The sequence below is a fragment of the Idiotropiscis lumnitzeri genome, chromosome 8 (assembly GCF_059441095.1).
Source record: "Idiotropiscis lumnitzeri isolate Australia: NSW breed Sydney's pygmy pipehorse chromosome 8, RoL_Ilum_1.0, whole genome shotgun sequence".
NCBI classification, from domain to species: domain Eukaryota; kingdom Metazoa; phylum Chordata; class Actinopteri; order Syngnathiformes; family Syngnathidae; genus Idiotropiscis; species Idiotropiscis lumnitzeri.
This window is the reverse complement of record NC_142398.1, coordinates 19,354,941-19,375,744: the sequence shown is the minus strand read 5'-3', so window position 1 is coordinate 19,375,744 and position 20,804 is coordinate 19,354,941. Positions and strand designations below refer to the sequence as shown.

The following is a 20,804-nucleotide window of genomic DNA, read 5'->3' as shown; positions in this document are numbered from 1 at the left end:
TGGGACGTTTGTACTTAAATTGATTTTTCAGGTATCTGTTCTCGACTTGAGTATTTTTCTTACGACAAATTTTTATTCTTACTTCGGGTATTTAAAAAAGTAATTAAAATAAATGTAGGACATCACTGAGTAAAAATTGCACTTTTTCTTTTTTGTACTCTGTAGTACAAAGGTCTGCATTTAAAAATATTCAATGAATTCATGCAGTGCTACTTGTATACGAACCCTTATACACAAGGTTCTCTTTTTCATGCAGAATTAGTTTTCTCTAACTGTAGCACTACACTTGAATAGTCGATAGATGGCAGAAGTCGCCGAGTCAAGCCTATTTTGGAGGCATGAAGAAGAGTTGCTGGTTTGTTTACTTCTGTTGCAATGGCGACCATCACTGAACTCAAGTGCGGTGAGTGCTAGTTGTTATTTGTTTGCGTTTAGACTCCCATATAAAACTACTAGTCGGCGCCTCTTCCGGGTGGCAACTGCTAATAACTCAGCTTAGTGTTATCGTACTTTAGCACGTACACGATGTTATTAAACTAGACGCGTATACTGGGCTACTCGCTAAGTTGCTTTATGAATCAGAGATTTATCAGTTTCATGTGCCTCTTACTAAAATGTGTAGCGGCATATTTATCGTAACTGGAGTGATGAACAAAAAAAGAAAGATTTTGTTTTTGTTGCACGCCGTAGCTCATTTTGCAGTGAATCTAGGTCGAACCAAAAGTTGGCAAGGGAGATTCTTTTCTCTGTTTTTCTTTTGGGGTTTTGTGACAATGTTGGTCAAACTCCGTGTTGACCACAGTTTATTTATTCACTATCCTAGTTCAAATTCCAGGGATCACAATTTAAAATGATGTTGATATTGCGTTAAATTGCACACATTCCAGCTGTGAGAGAAACACTGGAGCGGCGCGGCGTGCTGGGCCAACTGAAGGCTCGCATCCGGGCAGAAGTGTTCGATGCCCTCGATGACCGAGGCGAACAGCGTCCGCCGCTGTCCCACGAAAACCTGCTCATCAATGAGCTCATCCGAGAGTACTTGGAGTTCAACAAGTACCGGCACACAGCGTCGGTTCTGACAGCAGGTGATCCTCAGCCCTTTTATGCTTTTACCATATGTAATAATACTCACACTCTGTACGGGAAGTACAGATACTCTATCATAAGTGGACGTACTGATTTCTGTCCTGAGGTAAAAGTTTGAAAAGTAAAGAACGAAAAGAAAACAAATCAAAATGCATTCATACTATAACTTGACACACTGGAAATATAAAAAAAAACGTTCTCTAGTCTGCACACAAAATAGTTACGTCTTTTACTACTTAGTTTTACTATTGCTTGTACTGAGAGAAAAAAACATCTCTGGACACTAGGGCTGGTTAATGATTCAAACTGGACACTTCTTCTGCCCTCGATCCACTCATGGGGTATTGAGCATTAATATCCAACACACAGTTGTCTATTTGAGACCTCAGCATAAAAAGTGGATTCATGGTCACAATTGCCGTGCAGCTCAATGACGCCACTTGGATTGTACCCACTGAAGGACTGATTAATCTTAAATGACATTTAAAAAGAAACATTTGAGCAGTCAGAGTCAAGCGGTGTTCTGCTAGTTGTTAGCCTGCAACACCGCTAATGTGAGTTTCACCTTGCGTTCAAATCAAATCACCCAGACTATCTGTCGGCTGGTCAGAAAGGAGGGATACAATCGTGTTCCAGGAACACAAACCTGGCAACCCTGCCTCAACCTGACTGATCTTACGTGTCATAATTGACTTATTTTGCTCATGAAGCTTGTTATGAAACCCACTGGATTCATTGCTCCGTGGTCACATGCAAAGCCAAGTAAATAACGGAGTGGAACAAAACAACAAGAGTTTTTTAGAGTACGACTAAACTCTGCTCTGTTTGTTATCCCAGAGTCAGGCCAACCCCAAGTTCCCCTGGACAGACAGTTTCTGGCAAGCGAGCTGAGAGTCGCTGAGGATATGAGCTCCAAGTCGGTGTAAGTGATTTTGCCAAGACACAAAAACTGCCAGTACGCATCTTTTGGAGCTTTGGTAATTTTTTTGGTAGAGATCTATGAAACTTCACCATCATTATATTTCCACACAATGAGATTACATAACCATATCTTTGTTTTACTTCCCAGGCTTAGCAAAGGGATTGTGTCATTGCCATTTTGCGTTTCTTTTTTTTTCCAACAGTTACATTTTGTACTCTGCTGATTTATTTATTTTGTCACCAAACCTCAGCATTTTTTCCCAGAAGAATAAATAACACAGCAATAGTCAGTGTTGATATTATTTTTTTCTTGACTTTCCAGGCCTCTTCTCTATGGTTTGGTGTCGCACTTCCAAAATAGTGGTGATGATGGAAGGAAGGTGTTCCTCAAAGGCGCCTCTGCTAGCAATACAGGACACAGAGCTGACAGCTAACACACAAAGCAATGCACAGTGGACCAAAAATGAGCCAATGGAATAAACTGAGACTCACGCCTTTCAATTATCATCATCATCATCATTTTCATCATCTTTTGTTCACATCTCATCAACAGAGAGCTCCCAAATTGTGCTGATGTGCAGTTTGTACTTGCAAATTCACACTTAAATTGTTCATATGCGTTTGCTCGTCTCCTTCCATTTCATTCCTTATTATATTTAAAAATACAGTGTTCCCTCACCACTTTGCGCTTCACATTTTGTGGCGTCAGTGCTTCGCAGGTTTTCCCAAGATATTAATTAAAAAATGGCGAAAAAACAGCCATATTGCAGTAGGAGTCGTCAAAGAGATGAGTTGACTCGCAGGCTTTTCGAATTACTCGCGGGCACTCATACAAGGTGCGTGATTGGTCCCCGGTGCGAGAGCGCGAGTGGATTTATCTCGACTGCTGATTGGCTGTCCATTTTCACGACCCCGCCTAGCAAGCGCGGCTCGCTTTGCTCAAGTGCGACGAAACATCGTCAGATAAAATGTTCGTGTTTGTTTGAATTTGTTTTGAAACAGCTTACCTTAGCTAGAATCATGTGTTGTATTTTATCCAAGGGTCCTTATTGATGTTATTGCGCAAAGTGAAAGGTAAGTTATGATTACTTCAAGCCGACAGGGCTTCTTCTTCGTGGGTTAAAAAATGTATTAGTCCACCAGCACCACAGGAAGACAATTTTACGATTAAAAGAAAAAAAAAACTTTAACGTAGTTACTAGCCTATGTTCCGTTGTAATCATCCGCTCCCGTGTTTGTATATCACGTTGCTCTCACAGCCTGCAACGTGTTCAATCTTCATTTTGTAATTTTAAAGTTAAATTAGTGTATTAAGTACTTAAAAGGTTGGGAGCCATGGCGGGTGGGGGTTAGGGGTCGGTGTAATAGAGGAGTAAATCCTCTCCAAAAATGAAAAAGAAAAACTGAAAATAATGATTAAAAGAAAATTAAACTTCTAAATAGTAGTTTTTAACTTTTCACGGGATTTCTGCTCCCCTATTAACCGCGAAATACGAGGGATTTTTTTTAAACCTTTAAAAGCGGTGCTGTCTTTATCGAGTACAGCCACAGGATGGCAGTATTACCCAAGATAAGACTCGAGCAGGGTTTCCAAACTTTTCAAACGTAATACCATGCCATTGACGTACCGAATGCTCCGGAATTCTGCAGACTTCCATTTCATCATTTTTTTCCTACCACTTATCATCACTAGTGTGCTGAAGCCTATGCCAGCAGACTTTGACCAACGGGAAACTTGGGTACATCCTGAATTGCTGGCCAGCCAATCACAGGGAACTGCCATTCATACCTGCGGCAAGTTTGGAGTCTTCAACGCGCCTACCATGCATGTTTTTGGACTCAGAGAGGATGCCCATACGGGCATGGTGAGAACATGCAAGCTCCACACAGGAAGGCCGTTGCCTTTATTTGAACGCAAGGCCCACCAGTCAGCCACTGTGTCGCCTTCATCAGACTTACTAAATTCCTAACAAAAACATAAATCCATCTGATAAGCAAATAAGTCATCTTGATTTTTCACCCTTGCAATGAGTGACGGAAGGGAACTGAGACAATCGTTTGACCTCTGACATTCACTGCAAATGAGATTATTGGTTGAACGCCGAAACAATTTGGGCATGTATAGAGACAGGCAACCATTCACACGATGTTATCACTGACTGGGAACAGAATCAGGCGAATGCAGCTGTGACACCCTCTCAAAATCCCTTTGGGAGCTTCTCATATCGATCAGCTTGACCTTCCTGGGATAGGAATTTGAGATGCTGACTCGTGGCTCACCCTCCGTTTAAATGAGGTCTACTATAAGTTCATTTAAAAAAAAAAAAAACAGTAAATTGCAAAGAATGACTCTGCACATTACAAATACACAGAGCTACAAGCTCACCGTTTTTGCATTTCCTCCTCCCTCACCATTTAAGGGAACCTGACATTCTTATCGCACGCAACTTGCTGAGCTGATTATTTACAGAGAGGACCATTTATTTCAGGGCCTGATCATCAGCTGTAAACAGACACTATACTTCTGCCCTCGCTTACACTTCAACTATGAACAGTTTTGAAACACTCCTTCAAACCATGTCTTTGCTGCAATTTCCTCATTTATGATATGTGTGGTTGTTTGGATATCAAAGATCTTGTGGGGCAAGAACTTGCGACCTCTGACCTCAACAGCATCATACGCGTTTGAGGTGAACTGAACTCTCATCATCTCCAAATGTATTTTCTCCCCTGAGGCCAAATCAAAGTAGAGGTGAAGCCAGGGACTAGTCTGGACTCAAGTTGCTTTGGAGCAAACCTTATTTGAAGTGGCAGAGGCACCTAATTTATTGGCAGTTGATATGAGTGCTCTCTTGTAAATGGCTATATATGTGGAGGAAGAGTAACAGCGGTTGGTCAGTTGGCAGTAAGCCGTATGATTGATGGTACTGCTCCTCCACACTATAAAACGGTTGCGTGAAAGAGACAGTTGCGTAAATATTAAATGTCGTGTTCTTTGACAATAAAACAGTCCGTTCGTGTTTGCCCTTGCGCTCAAATGAATTCCATGGGTGTCAGGCATATTCACAAATATATTTAGTCAATGGCCATTTATGGTTGTGATGCTGTGGAAAAAAATAGGAAGGAGACATCTGTTTATCAACAATCGATCCGTTTTCTATACCGTTTGACCAAGATTTGAGATTTAGATTTAGTCTTCAATTAACTTAACATGCATGTTTTTGCAATGTGTGAGGAAGCGAGAGGCACGTTAGACTCATTGTCATGCATAACTAATGAGCTGACCAGTGTCTTATGGTACTAATATATTTAAGACCCAAAAGGTTTTATCTACATCATGAAACATCCACTTAAAATGTCTTAATTTTCGATTGGATGGACAACATAATTTCAAGAATTTCAGGAAGACTAAAGAATACTAATTCCATGTTACGCTCACAGGTGGGCTCTTGAACGTTGCAAGGGTCTTCAATCCTGAGAGATGGAAAACAGGCAGGACAGCGGACCTCGAGGAACAGGATTGAAGACCCCTGATGTGTCGAGATTACATGGGCTGTATGGGGTCGTGTTATTTTGGCGCTTCTGATGTCAAAGTGGCATTTCCTCGTAGTTTAGATTAGACTGCTGCTGTGAGTACTTGAGAAGAGGCTGAGACCTTCATGTGGCAACATATTCATTGAGGAAATTACTTGAAAGCTAAAATTTATAGCGCTAACATTGTGATCGGAGGAAATGAGTCACCAAGGCAGTGTTTCCCAACCTTCACCGAGCCAAGAAATCTCATGGCACTTGACCAAACCAAAAATGTCACAAAAAAATGAATGAAAACACGCGCTAATTATTTAAGCAAAAAGATACTTGTAGCAATTAGTTAACATGTAATTTTCAGCACACCTGATGATCTCTGGCTGGGAATCACTATTTTAAAAAATGTCACCATTTACTTATTAAGTGAATGCAAATCTGGAACCAAAAGAAAAATAACACCCTGTGGTGTTAGATAGAGTAGACCACACCTATAGTATCCCCATGAAAAAAGAATTATCCCCATCCGCGTAAAATCATTTCCAGTCCTATTGCCACACAATTGCTACTGGACCATATTTAGTCACTAGGACTCTTAGTGTTTGTCTGTGCTACACTTTGAAAGTAACACAAAAAGCTGCCGAGATTCCAAACAGGACCCCTCTCCTTATATGGCACACACTGCAACTCCTGTTCAGTGTATCTCCTGCTTTATTTGCCTCCGCCGCCCTGCCCCATCGTCTCGTTCGTCATCCCTCCCTATTCCTTGTAGCTCGACCACCTTCCCAATTCGAGAGCACCGCCGCTGCCTCCTTCATGTTGGCCAGGGGGTGCACCGAGGTCCTCCATGTAGGTCCACACACGAATATACGCGCACACACACACACACCGGCACTTCCACTCTATGGCCCAGACCAGGCTCTGGCTATCAACTCACACCTTGATTTATTGGAGCAAACAGAACGGTGTCCTTATATAGAAAGTTCCACTGGAAAGACGATGGAAAGAGGGCGGGGAGGTAATGTGGGATGTAGGAGGTGCTCTTTGTGGTGGTGGAATTTGAAAGATCTGTACACACACACACACGCACACACACACATATATGCACAGACCCAGTGGGAGACTCACCATCTAAATTATGAGTTTGTTTATTGAGGTCTTTCTGGACATCCAGGCAAGGGGGATTCCTGTGCGGGGGACAGCTGACTTGCCTTATGAGGAGTGGTGGTTGATTACATCACATATCGAGGGGGTATACATACTGTTGCATCCTTCAACATCATACAAGTGAAGCCATGCTGCCATTAAAAATGTCACGCCACGTACCTAGATAAAGTCCAAAGTCTGGGGATCTTCAGGTCCTGTCAACATGTTCTCCGATGTTCTATTTGTATGCTTTTATAGGAGTGTCAGTCAAATTTAAGAATTATTATCGGTGGAAAACGTTTTCTTTTATTTGATAGTATAGTGTTTCATTTGCCTCAGTTTTGCGCATGCAGCATAAATTCAGTTCCTACTCAGCGATACGGAGTCGTCCATTCCAGGCTCTTTTCAACTCTGAACTGAATGAGCAGTTACTGAAAATGAGCAGATGGATTGAAATTTTCATGTAACTTTAGTATTGTAGCTCTTTAAACGTGTCAAAACAGAATTTGGGCAGCAGGGTGGTGTCCATCCAAACGCGTGGCACAATCGACAAAAATTCACAGTCACCTTTATAAAAGTGGACAATTTAAAGTCTGCGATTTGGATGAATTTGTCATTTTTCCTTATTATTGATGGGTTGTATGAAAATTAGTATGACATGATAGGGGTGGTCAGCTAATTCCCCACTGATAATAAATAAATAGGGGGGGGGGTAATGTGTATTTTGTAACTTATTCGCAAATTTAGCAAAAAAGTTTGACACATTCTGTCCTGCTTTTGCCACCTCTGCTCATTATAGCTCAACTCTTATCTCGATACAGTTCCTGCCTCACGCCATCACTTTCCATCTTGACTGAGTGAGAAGTGCGCATGCCCACTGCCTCTTGGGGATGAGACTTCCTGTTGGAGGAAAGCAAGCACGCGGACGATGGCCAGTGCAGCTCCTCCCACGCACGCGGCTCACGAGTTTAAATGGTAAGGCTCGCATTTTGAACTGGGGTCTTTTGGACTGTTCGTGTGGGGAGTACCTTGACAGTTTGACCGCTTTTCGCATCCGACGCTGCCCTCGGCACACTTTTTTCTTCCCTTGAAGTGAGTACAGTGCATGTCAAGAGTGTCCATGATCGGCTGCAGATGTTTTTCGCACTTGTCAAACCATCTGATTGTGAAGTTTGCCGTAATATTGAATACTGCTCTGCTTGAATAGCTCTGATTATTGTTGAAAGAAACTTGGTTGTTCTGGCGTCGGACACGATAAAATTGATTTTCAATTAAAGAAAATATTTAATATTACTATTCCACTCGTGACAAACTTGTAAGTGGTTTAAGTGTGTGTATACAGAAATTGCTGTTCATATGTCGTTGTATTTGTGAGAATTGTTACTGCCCACATAGAGTGTGACCACACCAATAAAAAGAGAAGTGTGACGGTATTTCCTTTTAAACACTTCAACTGTAATAAAAGCCAAATTATCATTAATTACTGTATTTCAAGTCAGTCATGAAACTCTGTTTCCTGGGGACCGCTGACCTAAATGAGTGGATTAAACGCTAACGCCCTCGAGGATTTAAAAGAAATACTATTGCACAAATATTCCATGACATTAACATAATTGTAACAAATTGCAGGCCTAGAGACATTTTAATAACCCCGAATGAGTCAAATGCCAGACGCTCATTAATTAATGTTGTTTCCCATGCTGTCATTACTACGCGCATAGCTCTTTAGATAGTTGTTTTTAGGATTATTAAAAAAGATGCAGGAGGAATGTTGCTCAGAAAACAGAGGAAATGAGTGAAATCCTTCACAGGACCCAAAGGCCACACAAATAGAAAGGTCATCTTATCCCCTGGGTTGACAGCTCCCTGTTTATTTTTGACAGAATTCATCATTTTATTAAACCACACTTTATTTTTTCATGTATGCTTGGCAACATTTTTATGGAGACCTATCGTATTTAAGAGCAAATGAGTTACTCTTATTCTGTGATTAATTATATTTATTAGAAACACACTCATTAGATTTATTTACCCAGGTCCAAATATCAATTTGAAGCAGTACTAAATTTGAAACATACCCATGTCATGAATTCTCACATTAATTTATACATTCAATTGCAGTGCTTAACTAAATTATTGGACAAATTGTCATTAAAAAAAATAGAAGAAAGCATACTAACCACACAAAAAAAATTGCAGTGAGCTCTCAATATGTCATTTTGAACAGGAATGAGGAAGTGAACAAAGAAGTATTTTTTGTAATTACTTAAGTTAAAAAACGCAATGTTTGAATCTGCCCGTCAGTCATATCGCGTTATATTCCTGTCAACTCTATTTCAGACATCCGTCCTCAGCACACACCGCTTGTGTTGACACAATACAGCAAAGAGTGGCTTTATCGCAAGTCACAGTGCTGAGGACAGTTCAAGAGTGTGAGGAGCAGGCTGCTCATACAGGAAAAGTCTGTTTGGCGTTATCGGGCCCAAAGCATCATCATTGCTTCCTGATGAGCATGTTCATTCATCGCTTGTCTCCGTCTCCTGTTCATATTTATACATCATTTCGGTTGCTTTGTTTGGCCATGTCCCTGAGGTCTTGTTCTGTTTTCTCAGAAGGCTTTAGGGGCTTTTTTCTGCTTAGTTCCCACTCTAATAAAGAGCGCCAGTCTCGTACAGAGAGATGGAGGGTAGGGAGGTGAACGCAGCAGCCCGTGGACAGCTGACTCTACATACATAATCCTAGAATCTCTAAATTGTCTTCAAGAGTCAAAAGGCCAATCTCATTTGACACATCATTAAAGCTCGTGCTCACATGCTCACTGGACCAAGGGAGGATGATAATAGAGGCGTGTTGCATATGCATGTGTCCAGCTTTTTTTACATTCGCCCATCATGTTGGCATGACCCTTTTGATTTAATGACTGTTGCATGTAAAAATGGTTTCCTCCGGGGACTATTACGAAGCATGACTGTTAAGGTTCCAGGCAAACCCGCTAGCACTCTGCCTTACTATCATTTTGGAGTAAACGTGGGCAGCTGGAGACATATTATTCCCTATATGGGCTTTGTTTGGGAGTTCACTTGCCTTGCTGTTTAGGAAGAAGGCAGAAAAGAGCCTTGCTCCAGAGAAGGGGCCCTTATATGGTCATCACAACACGAGACTGAAGCCCCCCTCCAAGCAGACAGACAGAAAGAAAGAGTGGGAGAGAGTGGGGGTAAAAATGGATCTTGTCAATTAAATGATGACTTAGAGTTAGTGCATGTCAGGGAGCTTGAATGTTTTGGGAGTTTTCTCAGATAAATCTGGGCTTTTTTTTTTTCAATTCCACATCGGCAACATTTTGGCGTAATTGGCTGTTTTTGAAGAGTGAATGTGATAACCACGAGAATTCGTGAACATAACCTTCATGTAAAGCACTTTGCAAACATCTTTGGCGTCATTGTATTTGTTTTATTTAAGCAATTTGTCAGACAAGATTTGTCACACGTAGTTGCAAGAACATGCTTCAGAAAGGTACGTGGAATGTAACGTAGAGCTAATGACATTGCCCATGCTTGTGTCCATATTACTCTTTTTTTTTGTAGTACCAAAATAACAAAAAAAAAAACTAATTGTGGCGTTTTCATAATTCTGTACTTTATCGACTGTTGCTGGCAATAGACGACATGGTCATCATTGATCGATTATTTAGTCAAACCTCTCCCGCAACCAGTTCCCATATTCTGCCTCATTTCTGCTTTAATGCTGTTTTTCTCTCTGCTTCACCAGTTGGCCCCCCCGCCTAGTCCAAAGATGTCCAAGAAGGGCCCAAACGAGGACGAAAAGTTCCTCTTTGTTGACAAGGACTTCCTGAACAGCCCCATGGCTCAGGCCGACTGGGCGGCCAAGAAACTGGTGTGGATCCCTTCGGAGAAACATGGCTTTGAGGCTGCGAGCATTAAGGAGGAGCACGGCGACGAGGTCCTGGTGGAGCTGGCTGACAACGGCAGGAAAGTGACAGTCAACAAGGACGACATCCAGAAGATGAACCCGCCCAAGTTCAGCAAGGTGGAAGACATGGCCGAGCTCACCTGCCTCAACGAGGCCTCGGTGTTGCACAATATCCGCGAGAGGTACTTCTCGGGCCTTATTTATGTAAGTATGCAGCAAAACATATTCCTTCAAAAGAACCTCCTTGACAATCGAATTCTAATCTGACCTGAGAGTCGGATCCCTTTCAAAATAAAAGATGCGCAAACATCTCATCTTTCCTTGTGGCCTCTTAGACATACTCAGGCCTGTTCTGCGTGGTGGTCAACCCCTACAAGATGTTGCCCATTTACTCCGAGAAGATCGTTGAAATGTACAAAGGGAAGAAGCGGCATGAAGTCCCCCCACACATCTATTCCATCACAGACAACGCCTACAGAAACATGATGCAAGGTACGGTCTTTATTCCCGTGTCTCACCCGGCCTAACTATTTCAAAGACAGTAGAAGCGGATCCTAAAGTATCTTGGCAGCAGCACTGTCAACGTACTGCCCTATTTGAGAATCAGTGTTTCGTAGAGGTGGCAATAGACTCTGTGCTTACAGTAAATGAATCTATGCTAGCTCGGCCGTGCTGCGACTTCAGATGGGCCGCTTTCCCATGGAATCCATTTCGTGCCGGCTCGGGGGGTCGTGCCCACTGGATCGCTTGCTGACGTGAGGGCTTTCTCTCTGAGGAGTTGACATCTATGTTGAGGGATGGGTGGGGGGTCTGTAAAGTATTTCCTGTCCCATCAGGCTGTCTGTCCTTCATTCAAGCCAAGCTGTTTACAATGTTGCTCCTTTGGGCACACATGTTTTTTATATGGTTTATGTTAATGAAAAAAAAACGTGCGTTTTTTTTTTTTTTTTATGTAAACAAATGGATTGGAACTTCAAACTATATGGTGACATTTTAAGACTTATGCATTCATTTGGAAGATAACAGCTGCATGTTTATATTTGCGGTAATGCAGCAATAAGAAACTCAGAACTGTTTTTTTAAATCTCAACTAATTCTGTAGGTGTGGATATTAAAATATCTGTCATAGTATAAATGGGATGTGTGGTATGATGCATGCTCTGCTGGCAATGTATAGCATAGCAATGCAGCTAGCATAGATGCATTACAGCACGTAATAGCAATCTTGCTAATTGAGGTGTTTTGATGGTTGTGAGTCGTGACGTGTCTTGCAAATCGTTTGTAAAACGATGATAAAAGTCCTAAATGATTGTAACAGATTATTTTCATTTTGCCTCTTATGACGCTTGCTCACGTGCATTTAATGGTACAATGGCTACAGCTCAGAAATCTAAGAAAATGAAACTTTATGCCAAATTGCAAACCTGAATATGAAATAGTTCCTTTCACACCGGCCAACTCTCTCTTCCAATGTTTGAGTTTTGTCCTATGTTGCGTGTTTTGGCTGCCAATTGTTGGCACGTTATTACTGTCCATATGTTCTCCTTTGACGTATTTGATCTCACTTTACAGAGATGTCATCTTTAATGTAATTTACTGTAAGGTACAAATTGTTAATGGAAACACAAATCACACTGCCTAACGTGTACATATTATTTTTAGATTTGCACTCATTGTGACTTACCAAGTTGCGTCTCGAGCAAAGTCACTGACTTTTCATGCAGTGTCTCATCCTAAAACCACTGCAGTAAATGAGCATTAGTAAAGTGTTGATTCTATTGGCTGCGATCTGCTTCTCGTACTTCTTGGGTGTATGGATCCTTTTGGAAATTAAATAGAATTTAGTTTCGTAGTATTTATTTTTTTCTGCCCGGTTTTGAGTACATTATCTTTTGGAAATAAATTCCCGAGCAAACAAGTACTGTCAATATACAGTGACAAAGCTTATTATATTGTATTTACTGCGACAGCTGTGCAACTTAAACATCACAGTTGTTAGTTTTGTTTTTGTGTGGGTGTTTGGTTACTGCACAAAAAAACTCCATGAAAGTCTTTTCCCCAAAACATCCTCTAAATACACATAAAGTCCTAAGATGTTACAACCCAGTAAACTTCACTCCTCCCATCCATCATCTGAGCAACTTCTCCTCAAAAGGGTCGCAGGCGTGCTGGAGCCTATCCCACTTGATGGCAGGGTACACCCTGAACTGGTCGCCAGCCAATTGCAGGACACACAGAGACAAACAACCATCCGCAAACAATTTAGATTATTCGACCTACCAAGCATGTTTTTGGAATGAAAACCCCACAAATGCACAGTGAAAAGTGAACCTGTCACCACCATCAGACAGACTATCAGTCGCATGATATAGAAAACATTAGTTAATATGCATACGATTGATGGCGACCTTGTCCATGGTTAGCTCCGCCTCTCGCTCCAACTGAGCAAGGAAGTGATCATTGGTATGCAAGAACATGCAGGAGATTGTTTCTAGGTAGTAGAAAATCTTTTCAGTTTGAGTCAAAACAATAATGTTGTTTTGTTCTGATCTATAATTTCACTCTCTTGGGTGGTGGGGAGCATATGGTCTTCTGCTGTCTATCCACAATTAGGCAACGCTGCCTTGATGTTGTTCTTTTCAATGAACCAGTGGAATTTATCATGTGGTGACTAACGGTGCGCACTGTTTTTTGCCCAGTGCCAAAGTATTCACAGTTTACATGGGAGAGTAGTCGAGTGGTGCGGAGCAAAAACTAAGCTATGGAAACACTTCAGTCATGACTTTGCTGCATTTTTCCGTTAGTCTTTCATGCAAACGTAAACTTTGCTCAAGAAGTCTGTTTAATACGTATATCCAATATTTAATGTTAATTCTCGTCAATTGATAATTAGGACGCTCTAATTGTCGCTTGTATTGCTGTGTAAAGATAACGGAACGTATACATACAACTCACTCAAACATAAGGGACTGAAAATTTGCAACACATTTTAAAAGTCATTACATTTCTGTGTCTGCAGATCGTGAGGACCAATCCATTCTTTGCACGTAAGTAAAGATTTGGCACTTTCCAACTTTTTTTTTGCCCTAAACTTTTTCCATGATGTCACACGCAAGGCTGTGTGTGTGTGGTTGCATTTTGCACTGCCTACGTACGGATTGTTCAAAATGCTAGCATAAATTAAAATCCAACCAAAAGGAAAGAGGCTTTAACTACTGTAAAACTGTGATCTTGCAATAAAAGAAGGGACATAAATTGTTTGATTCGTCAAAAAATACTCAATTTGCAATGATATTTGTATACACAGAGTCCCTTTGCAAATGCTTTTAAGCGACTGCAGTGCTCCCCAATGACTTTCCACTCAGACCTTTGGTCCGGAAGTTTGGCCTTTTTTAATGATTGGAAGACCAGATTAGCCTCCCTATAGTTTGGCCACCATGTTTTTTGTTTATTTGTTTCAAGCTATTTGTTGGCAGCTGAAGTGGCCACCTAGAGACGAGCTGTCTAGCAAACTTTGGATCACATGGGATGCATTTATTTATTTCTTGTTTTTAACTGTGTTATGTTCTCAGTCAAACTTGGGAAAATCTCTTCATGTATTTTGTGCTTTTATACATGTATGATATGTACAGTTGGGATAGGAGGAGTTCCGTTAAGGTTAAAAGATGACACTTCACATTCTTGATTGTTTTAGTTCCATTCCATTGAATTGGCATTAAAAAGCAAAATCCCAACCCCCCAAAAGCTTTTTACACTCTCGTCTTAGCATTCCAATCACAAGGGGAAGTACTCTTCAACCCCATGCCGCGATGCCCTCGAGACTTCCTCTCCTTCAAAATTGCAGCGCTGATGCCAGGACGCTGTAGAAAATTTGATCAAAATCAGTCCATTTCCTCATCTTGCTCAGGGTTTGTTACATGTGCTTGTTATGTGTGCGTGTAAAAGTTAGAAAACTGCTTTTGCACTAGCGAGGATCAGAGTCAACACTTTGGGATACACAAGGTTAAATTAATATAAGAAAATCCAACCCACCCGTGTGACGTGTGATTTAAAATACTTTAAACTGATAACGTGGAATGACACAAGAGAGCTGAACACTTGCCCAGTAATGTCCCAAGTTGTCAACATTACCATTTCAGTTAAAACTACAACTGCTCTTAAGCGCAGCAGGCCGTCGGTGCCTTATATGGTAGAAATGTTTCTGGTGTAGTACATGGAATGTCATGTATGACGTGCGCTTTTGTTTGCATGTGTGTGTGTGTGTGTGTGTCTCTATCCGCTGCATGTGCACTTTCAAGCGTTATTTTTACAGCAGGAATCACAGAACTGGCTTCATATTGTGTGTTGTCTCTTGGGAAACTTGTGCATCTAAAATGAGTTTACTTCCCATTGAAACATAAAATGTTTTATGAATCAGATTAAAGCCGGTTTTAGAAGTAGACGCAAACAGATTTATGCGGAGATGAAACCATGCGGCCAGAAGAGAATTACGTCAAAAAACGTCTGGAGTTTACTGCTTAACTCATATTCCACAAGCGCAATATTAATCATAAAGCGATGATTCGACCAGTGAGGGGGGCCTAAAACATATTATTGCAAAAAAACATTTTTGGGTTGACTTCCCCTTTAAAAAAAATCACTTATTCTGGAAAAATTGCTGGCCATACAAAAAACAAAACAATCTGGCAATATGGTCTCATTTTCTAAATGGCCATTAAATGGGTTTCTGTCATAGTTTTGCTCTGATATCATTGAACAAATTATATGATGATGTCTTTGATTTTGTTTTTTGTTTTTTTTTTGGCCGTTGTATTAGCTGCATTGTTCAAAATCTAGGAAAAAATTAGCGGTTTATAGTCCGGAAAAATACGGTATTTGCATTATGGTTTGCCAAATCACCATCGAGGATCAATTAAATATTTTTTTTCAGCGTTTTTTTTTTTTTTTTTTTTACTGTAGTAACATGCCATAATAGCCTTTTGTCGTATTTCATTCATTTTAGTTACCTCATTTAGTACTATAAATGTAAAGAACAAAAAACAGTTTTTTAACGAGACACCATTAATTATAGGGAGCATTATGGTCCTTATTTGGCGACGTTTTGATACACCTCATCAATCAGATTAAGTGCACCTAATGCTGTGACCCGTTTTTACGAACATTCATCTGATACTGAGGAGTACATGGATTCAGTTTGATGGACCATGTGGTGGTAAAAGTCCCATTACAATCTATCCACACAAGTGGCTACTCTCACGATGTCTGGATGTTGTGGGTCCATGCCAGATGAGAACAGGAAAAAATGGATTGAATACTCTCCGAGCTCGCAAGCCCTAACACGGAGCCTCCCATACCTTTTATGGAGCCATGACTTAGATGGCTGTTGGCTCTAGGATTGTTCAACTCTGACTTTCTCTTAAGTATCAAAGATCACAGGCCGCATTTTATGGAGGGAAAACGGGATGAGCGTTCGTGTGCTTGCGTTTAAATATGTCGCAGTTTTACAATGAATTGCTTTAGAACTAAACCTTAATTGCTCGTCTGCTTTCTAGTGAGGTAACACTCCTTTTTTTATCCTCTTTACTGTTTCATGGTGACATCTTTTTCCTCCACAGTGGGGAGTCTGGCGCTGGCAAAACAGAGAACACCAAGAAAGTCATCCAGTATTTGGCCGTAGTGGCCTCGTCACACAAAGGCAAGAAGGACAGCAGTGCTGTAAGTACGCATGCAAAGTGACCACGCTGTAATGAAAAGTAAGGGTCTGTCAGCCAGTTCCCTCACTCTTAATGTATTTAAGGATGCTGCACACTTTAATTCTGTATATCGCCATTTCCTCCAAATAGCAACAATCAGGATCACAGTTTGCCTACGTGAGTAAAGGGGATTGCCTGAAGTGTGTTTTTGTGTTTGCTGTTTCTTGAGATTTAAAAGTGCATGAAGATAGTGTCACTCAGTTACAAAAGAACAATTTTTTTTCGACATCCGTTTTTCAACACTAAGGTTCAAATCCTTACGGAAGAGAGTGTTTCCCCTAACATTAGTTTTTTTTCCTGTGTTACCCAGTGAGAGTGGATTTGCATGATCGTCGTACTTCGTAGTCACTTTTGAAACCGTCAGAATGCCCCGTGAGGGCCGACTAGTGTTGCTGGTTTACAATGTTGAGTTTGGTGTCAAACATCTTCAGTGAACACCCTTTCCCTGCCTGCGGTGATGATTTTCAGCCTCCTCAGCAGTTAAAGGGTCTCTCACCGATCAATGTGCACAGTGTGAGCATGCCCATCTTCTCCTCTCATGTCTCGAACACATCCTCTTGCTCTTCCTCGCTTTGCCCTGACGTTGCAGGAGAGTTCTGTTCTGACCTGATGCATTTAGTTTAGTGCTGTGGTTGGTAATTGTCACTCACTGTTGGCCATCTTAAAAAAAAAAATATATATATATATATATATATATATATTGCAATATTATATACACTGAGCGGTTATACACTGATTAAAGAACCTGACAGCTACAGGATGCAGTCCGATACCAAAGTCAGGTTTACAAAATAAAAAAAAAAACATCTTCCCATGGTCCTCGCCTGAACGAAATTCTTTTTTTGACTCGTTTTTAGTTAGACTCCCCTGGATTTAATATTCAGTAAATACAAAAAAAAAAAAGCTTTGCTGCAAGCTAGCTATCGCATTCTCTTTCTTGCTACTCTGCTGTGCTCTATTTCTCATTTTCTCTTCTCCAGTGGCCTATCCCAGGAGCTTAAATGAGCGAGACAATCCTTTCTGCTTTGATAGCTCTGATCTTCAGTACATCAGATGGTCTGTATCTTGTCAATCTTTTTCAGCTTTACAAGATCTACCACCATGTTGCACATGTTCCATCATCATCACATCACTATTCGCAACCGGGCTACAGTCGTTGCCACCCGTCTGATCATTTTAGTCCATTTCAGCGGATAAACCGTTATTTGAAGCAGTCATTGAGATGGGGTGAGAGGGTCTGACCTTGCCTCAAAGCTGACAGAGCCCTTTGATCCAGTGGATTAACTCAATTCACATTAAGGAGGGGTCTGCCTAATTTTACGGATTTCCCCCCCATGAGCCTCCAGACCAACGGCGTTGTGAAGGGGAAAACGATGTGATGATGATTCTAAGGGCTCATGACTGACCGAGTCTGTTGAAAAATATTTTTAACTTAAGGCATTCACATTCATGAAGCAGCGCCCTGCCACACGTTTAGAGATGCGACACTGAGAGAAAGCGTTCATCAGAAGCATTGTCGTTTGCCAACACATGCAACATGCACTTAGAAATGTATTCACTCGGAGGATTCCACAGAAGCAATGTGCTGGTGTTTTTATTTTCAGCTGAACCAACCTGACCTCCTTATCTGTTTATATATCAGCTTCCCCTCATTTGCCTCCAAACCTCAGGTCAGATGTTGGTTACATAACTTACAGGAATTCTGAAATGTTGACTTCATGCAGGTAGTTCTAGATTCATTAGTAAGAATATATTTTTTTTTAGGCTTTCCGAGTCTTTATTGTCTTTTGTTCTCGACACACGTGAATAATATCCTGGGAGGGGGAAAAGTAATTATATAAACGTTATATAAATGTTGTTGTCACCAGGGAGAGCTGGAGAAACAGCTCCTACAGGCCAATCCCATCTTGGAGGCTTTTGGGAATGCCAAGACCATCAAAAACGACAACTCCTCTCGATTTGTGAGGTTTCCTTAGATGTCACAATTAAAATAGAGCTTGAAAATTGTATCGACTGTTGCACGATTTTTTTTTTCACCTTGTCTTTTCTGTAAGAACCATAATATCATCTATTAACTCTTTCTTTTATTGTTTTCACGCAGGGTAAATTCATCCGAATCAACTTTGATGTGACAGGCTACATTGTTGGCGCTAATATTGAGACCTGTATCCTCCATTGTTTTAATCTGTAGAGTGAAAATGAACTTGTATCTCATTTAGGACTTGGTGATATGGCCGACTAATTAACACACAAAGATTAAGGAAGACATCTTCACAGTTAGACACACGATGAATTTATTTGTGTTCTTTAATCAGCGAGTTCTCAGACCTCCTGGAGAAGTCTCGTTGTATCCGACAGGCGAAAATAGAAAGAGCCTTCCATATCTTCTACTATATGATTGCCGGAGCCAAGGACAAAGTTCGAGGTAATGCACTTAAAATGTGATTTGTAGATGATAATTTTGACAGGGACACGTACGACTCGAGACCATGACTTTATGTGGCATATCATTACTTCTCAGTGAGTCATTTCGAAATGTTAATCCTGTACATTTGTAAGGTCCTAACATTAAGAACTGCTAAAGTAAACCTGAAAGAGATCAATGTCCTTTATTGTTTGTTGTCGTCTTTTTAGAGGAGCTTCTTCTGGAGCCCTTCAGTAACTACCGCTTTCTAGTCGCGGGCCACGTCCAGATCCCAGCCCAGCAGGATGATGAGATGTACGAGGAGACGATGGAGGCCATGACCATCATGGGCTTTACGGATGAGGAGCGAATTGGTATCGCAAATCTAATCTAACTAGTTTGCTTTTAAGAATCATGTCCAAGGATCATACCCACTCGTTCGCAAATGTATAATCTAATTTCGGGTCATCTGCTTTAACTGTTTTAGTCTATCAATCTAATCAAGGAATTTGAAAGTGATTAAAGCCTAAATCAAGTAACCCGCTAACAGGTGACTAATTCTTTAGCTTCTTAATTTATAAGGGCTAACTAAATGCATATCGGATTGCTTTTTATTTTTTTTTTTTTTAACTCTATTGTCTATAGCATCCTCTGTGTGGAGTTTGCATGTTCTCCCCTTGCATAGGTTTTCCTCCCACATTCCAAAAACATGCTTGATGATTGGATGGATGGACGCATGCATCCTATCAATACTGTGACTGTGTTGCTGTAGATATGCTGAAAGTGTGTTCAACGGTCATGCAGCTTGGAAACATTGAGTTTAAGAAAGAAAGGAACCAAGAACAGGCCACCATGCCTGACAACACAGGTTGGATATGATGTTTTGTCTTTCCTATCATTTTGTGGTATGAAACTGAGATATGAAGACATACGTTGTTTTACACGACATCCCACTTCAGAGAAGCATGAAATGAACAAGAAAATGTTAAAAATGGAATAAAAGACCCAGTTATTTATTAAGTTATTATTGTGTAATACATATATTCCTCCTCTCTGTAGCGGCTCAGAAGGTGTGTCACCTGCAGGGTATCAATGTGACAGACTTCACCCGTGCCATCCTCACGCCCCGAATCAAAGTTGGCAGAGAGGTGGTGCAAAAGGCCCAGACCAAAGAGCAGGTACTACACCGCGTGCACTGCTAGGAATATAAGAAATGACATTTTATGAGTTTGATGCATCTATGTGCTCGCGTGTGTGTGTGTGTGTGTGTGTGTGTGTGCACTTCATAGGCTGACTTTGCTATCGAAGCCCTGGCAAAGGCTGTGTTTGAGCGCCTGTTCCGCTGGATCCTAGGCCGAGTCAACAAAGCCCTGGACAAGACCAAGCGTCAAGGGGCCTCCTTCCTGGGTATCCTCGATATCGCTGGCTTCGAGATATTTGAGGTATGGACACGTGAACCTAATATTTAATGTGACGAAGAAAAAAAAACGTTTGTGGACGATGGGCATTCCCGACTCTCTCTCATGGCTGTTGCAGGACAACTCCTTTGAGCAGCTGTGCATCAATTACACCAACGAGAAGCTCCAGCAGCTCTTCAACCACACCATGTTCATCTTGGAGCAGGAGGAGTACCAGAGAGAAGGCATTGAGTGGAACTTTATCGATTTTGGTTTGGACCTGCAGCCCTGTATAGAGCTTATTGAGAGGCCGGTGAGTAGCCTTGAGACAGTGACAACCTGCTTTTCTTCCTCATCGTGTGGTTTCATGTAAATCTCTACACACTGTTTGCAGAACAACCCTCCAGGCATTCTGGCCTTGCTGGATGAAGAGTGCTGGTTCCCCAAAGCCACAGATGTCTCCTTTGTGGAAAAACTCATGAGCACCCAAGGAAACCATGTTAAATTTGCAAAACCAAAACAACTAAAAGACAAGACTGAGTTTTCTATTCTCCACTATGCTGGAAAGGTGACGATAAGAGATCCTTAAATATTAAGATATGATTAGGGTTATGATTTATGAGTGGCTGTTCCAGGACTGCT

At 41.2% G+C, this 20,804-nt stretch overlaps 2 protein-coding genes across 7 annotated transcripts in view; both read left to right on the top strand.

Annotated features, from left to right (window-relative positions):
* Window positions 1-303: 303 nt before the first annotated feature.
* On the top strand, window positions 304-2,629 carry cep20 (centrosomal protein 20). Its single transcript, XM_088302381.1, has 4 exons — window positions 304-403; window positions 888-1,085; window positions 1,924-2,008; window positions 2,330-2,629. The coding sequence occupies exons 1-4, from the start codon at window positions 376-378 to the stop codon at window positions 2,439-2,441; spliced, it is 423 nt and encodes a 140-aa protein (XP_088158507.1). The 5' UTR covers window positions 304-375; the 3' UTR covers window positions 2,442-2,629.
* A 52-nt stretch (window positions 2,630-2,681) lies between these two features.
* myh11a (myosin, heavy chain 11a, smooth muscle) overlaps window positions 2,682-20,804 on the top strand; it is a 28,655-nt gene continuing 10,532 nt past the window's right edge. Inside the window, exons 1-16 of one of the 6 annotated variants that reach the window (XM_088302378.1) lie at window positions 2,682-3,081; window positions 7,500-7,653; window positions 10,447-10,812; window positions 10,944-11,100; window positions 13,628-13,655; window positions 16,224-16,323; window positions 16,452-16,478; window positions 18,230-18,322; window positions 18,463-18,526; window positions 18,688-18,786; window positions 18,996-19,139; window positions 19,538-19,633; window positions 19,825-19,943; window positions 20,055-20,207; window positions 20,302-20,475; window positions 20,557-20,730. In XM_088302378.1, coding sequence (XP_088158504.1) covers window positions 7,651-7,653; window positions 10,447-10,812; window positions 10,944-11,100; window positions 13,628-13,655; window positions 16,224-16,323; window positions 16,452-16,478; window positions 18,230-18,322; window positions 18,463-18,526; window positions 18,688-18,786; window positions 18,996-19,139; window positions 19,538-19,633; window positions 19,825-19,943; window positions 20,055-20,207; window positions 20,302-20,475; window positions 20,557-20,730 — 1,797 coding nt within the window. In that variant the 5' untranslated portion in view covers window positions 2,682-3,081; window positions 7,500-7,650. Of the gene's footprint in view, window positions 3,082-7,499; window positions 7,771-10,446; window positions 10,813-10,943; window positions 11,101-13,627; window positions 13,656-16,223; window positions 16,324-16,451; window positions 16,479-18,229; window positions 18,323-18,462; window positions 18,527-18,687; window positions 18,787-18,995; window positions 19,140-19,537; window positions 19,634-19,824; window positions 19,944-20,054; window positions 20,208-20,301; window positions 20,476-20,556; window positions 20,731-20,804 lie in introns of those variants that run through there. The other 5 variants (XM_088302374.1, XM_088302377.1, XM_088302376.1 and 2 more) reach the window with 5 other exon arrangements.

Coding starts and splice junctions, on each gene's coding strand:
- cep20 (XM_088302381.1), top strand. CDS start 376: ATGGCGACCATCACTGAACTCAAGTGCG. Junction 1,086..1,923: donor AGCGTCGGTTCTGACAGCAG/GTGATCCTCAGC, acceptor TTGTTATCCCAG/AGTCAGGCCAACCCCAAGTT. Junction 2,009..2,329: donor GATATGAGCTCCAAGTCGGT/GTAAGTGATTTT, acceptor TTGACTTTCCAG/GCCTCTTCTCTATGGTTTGG.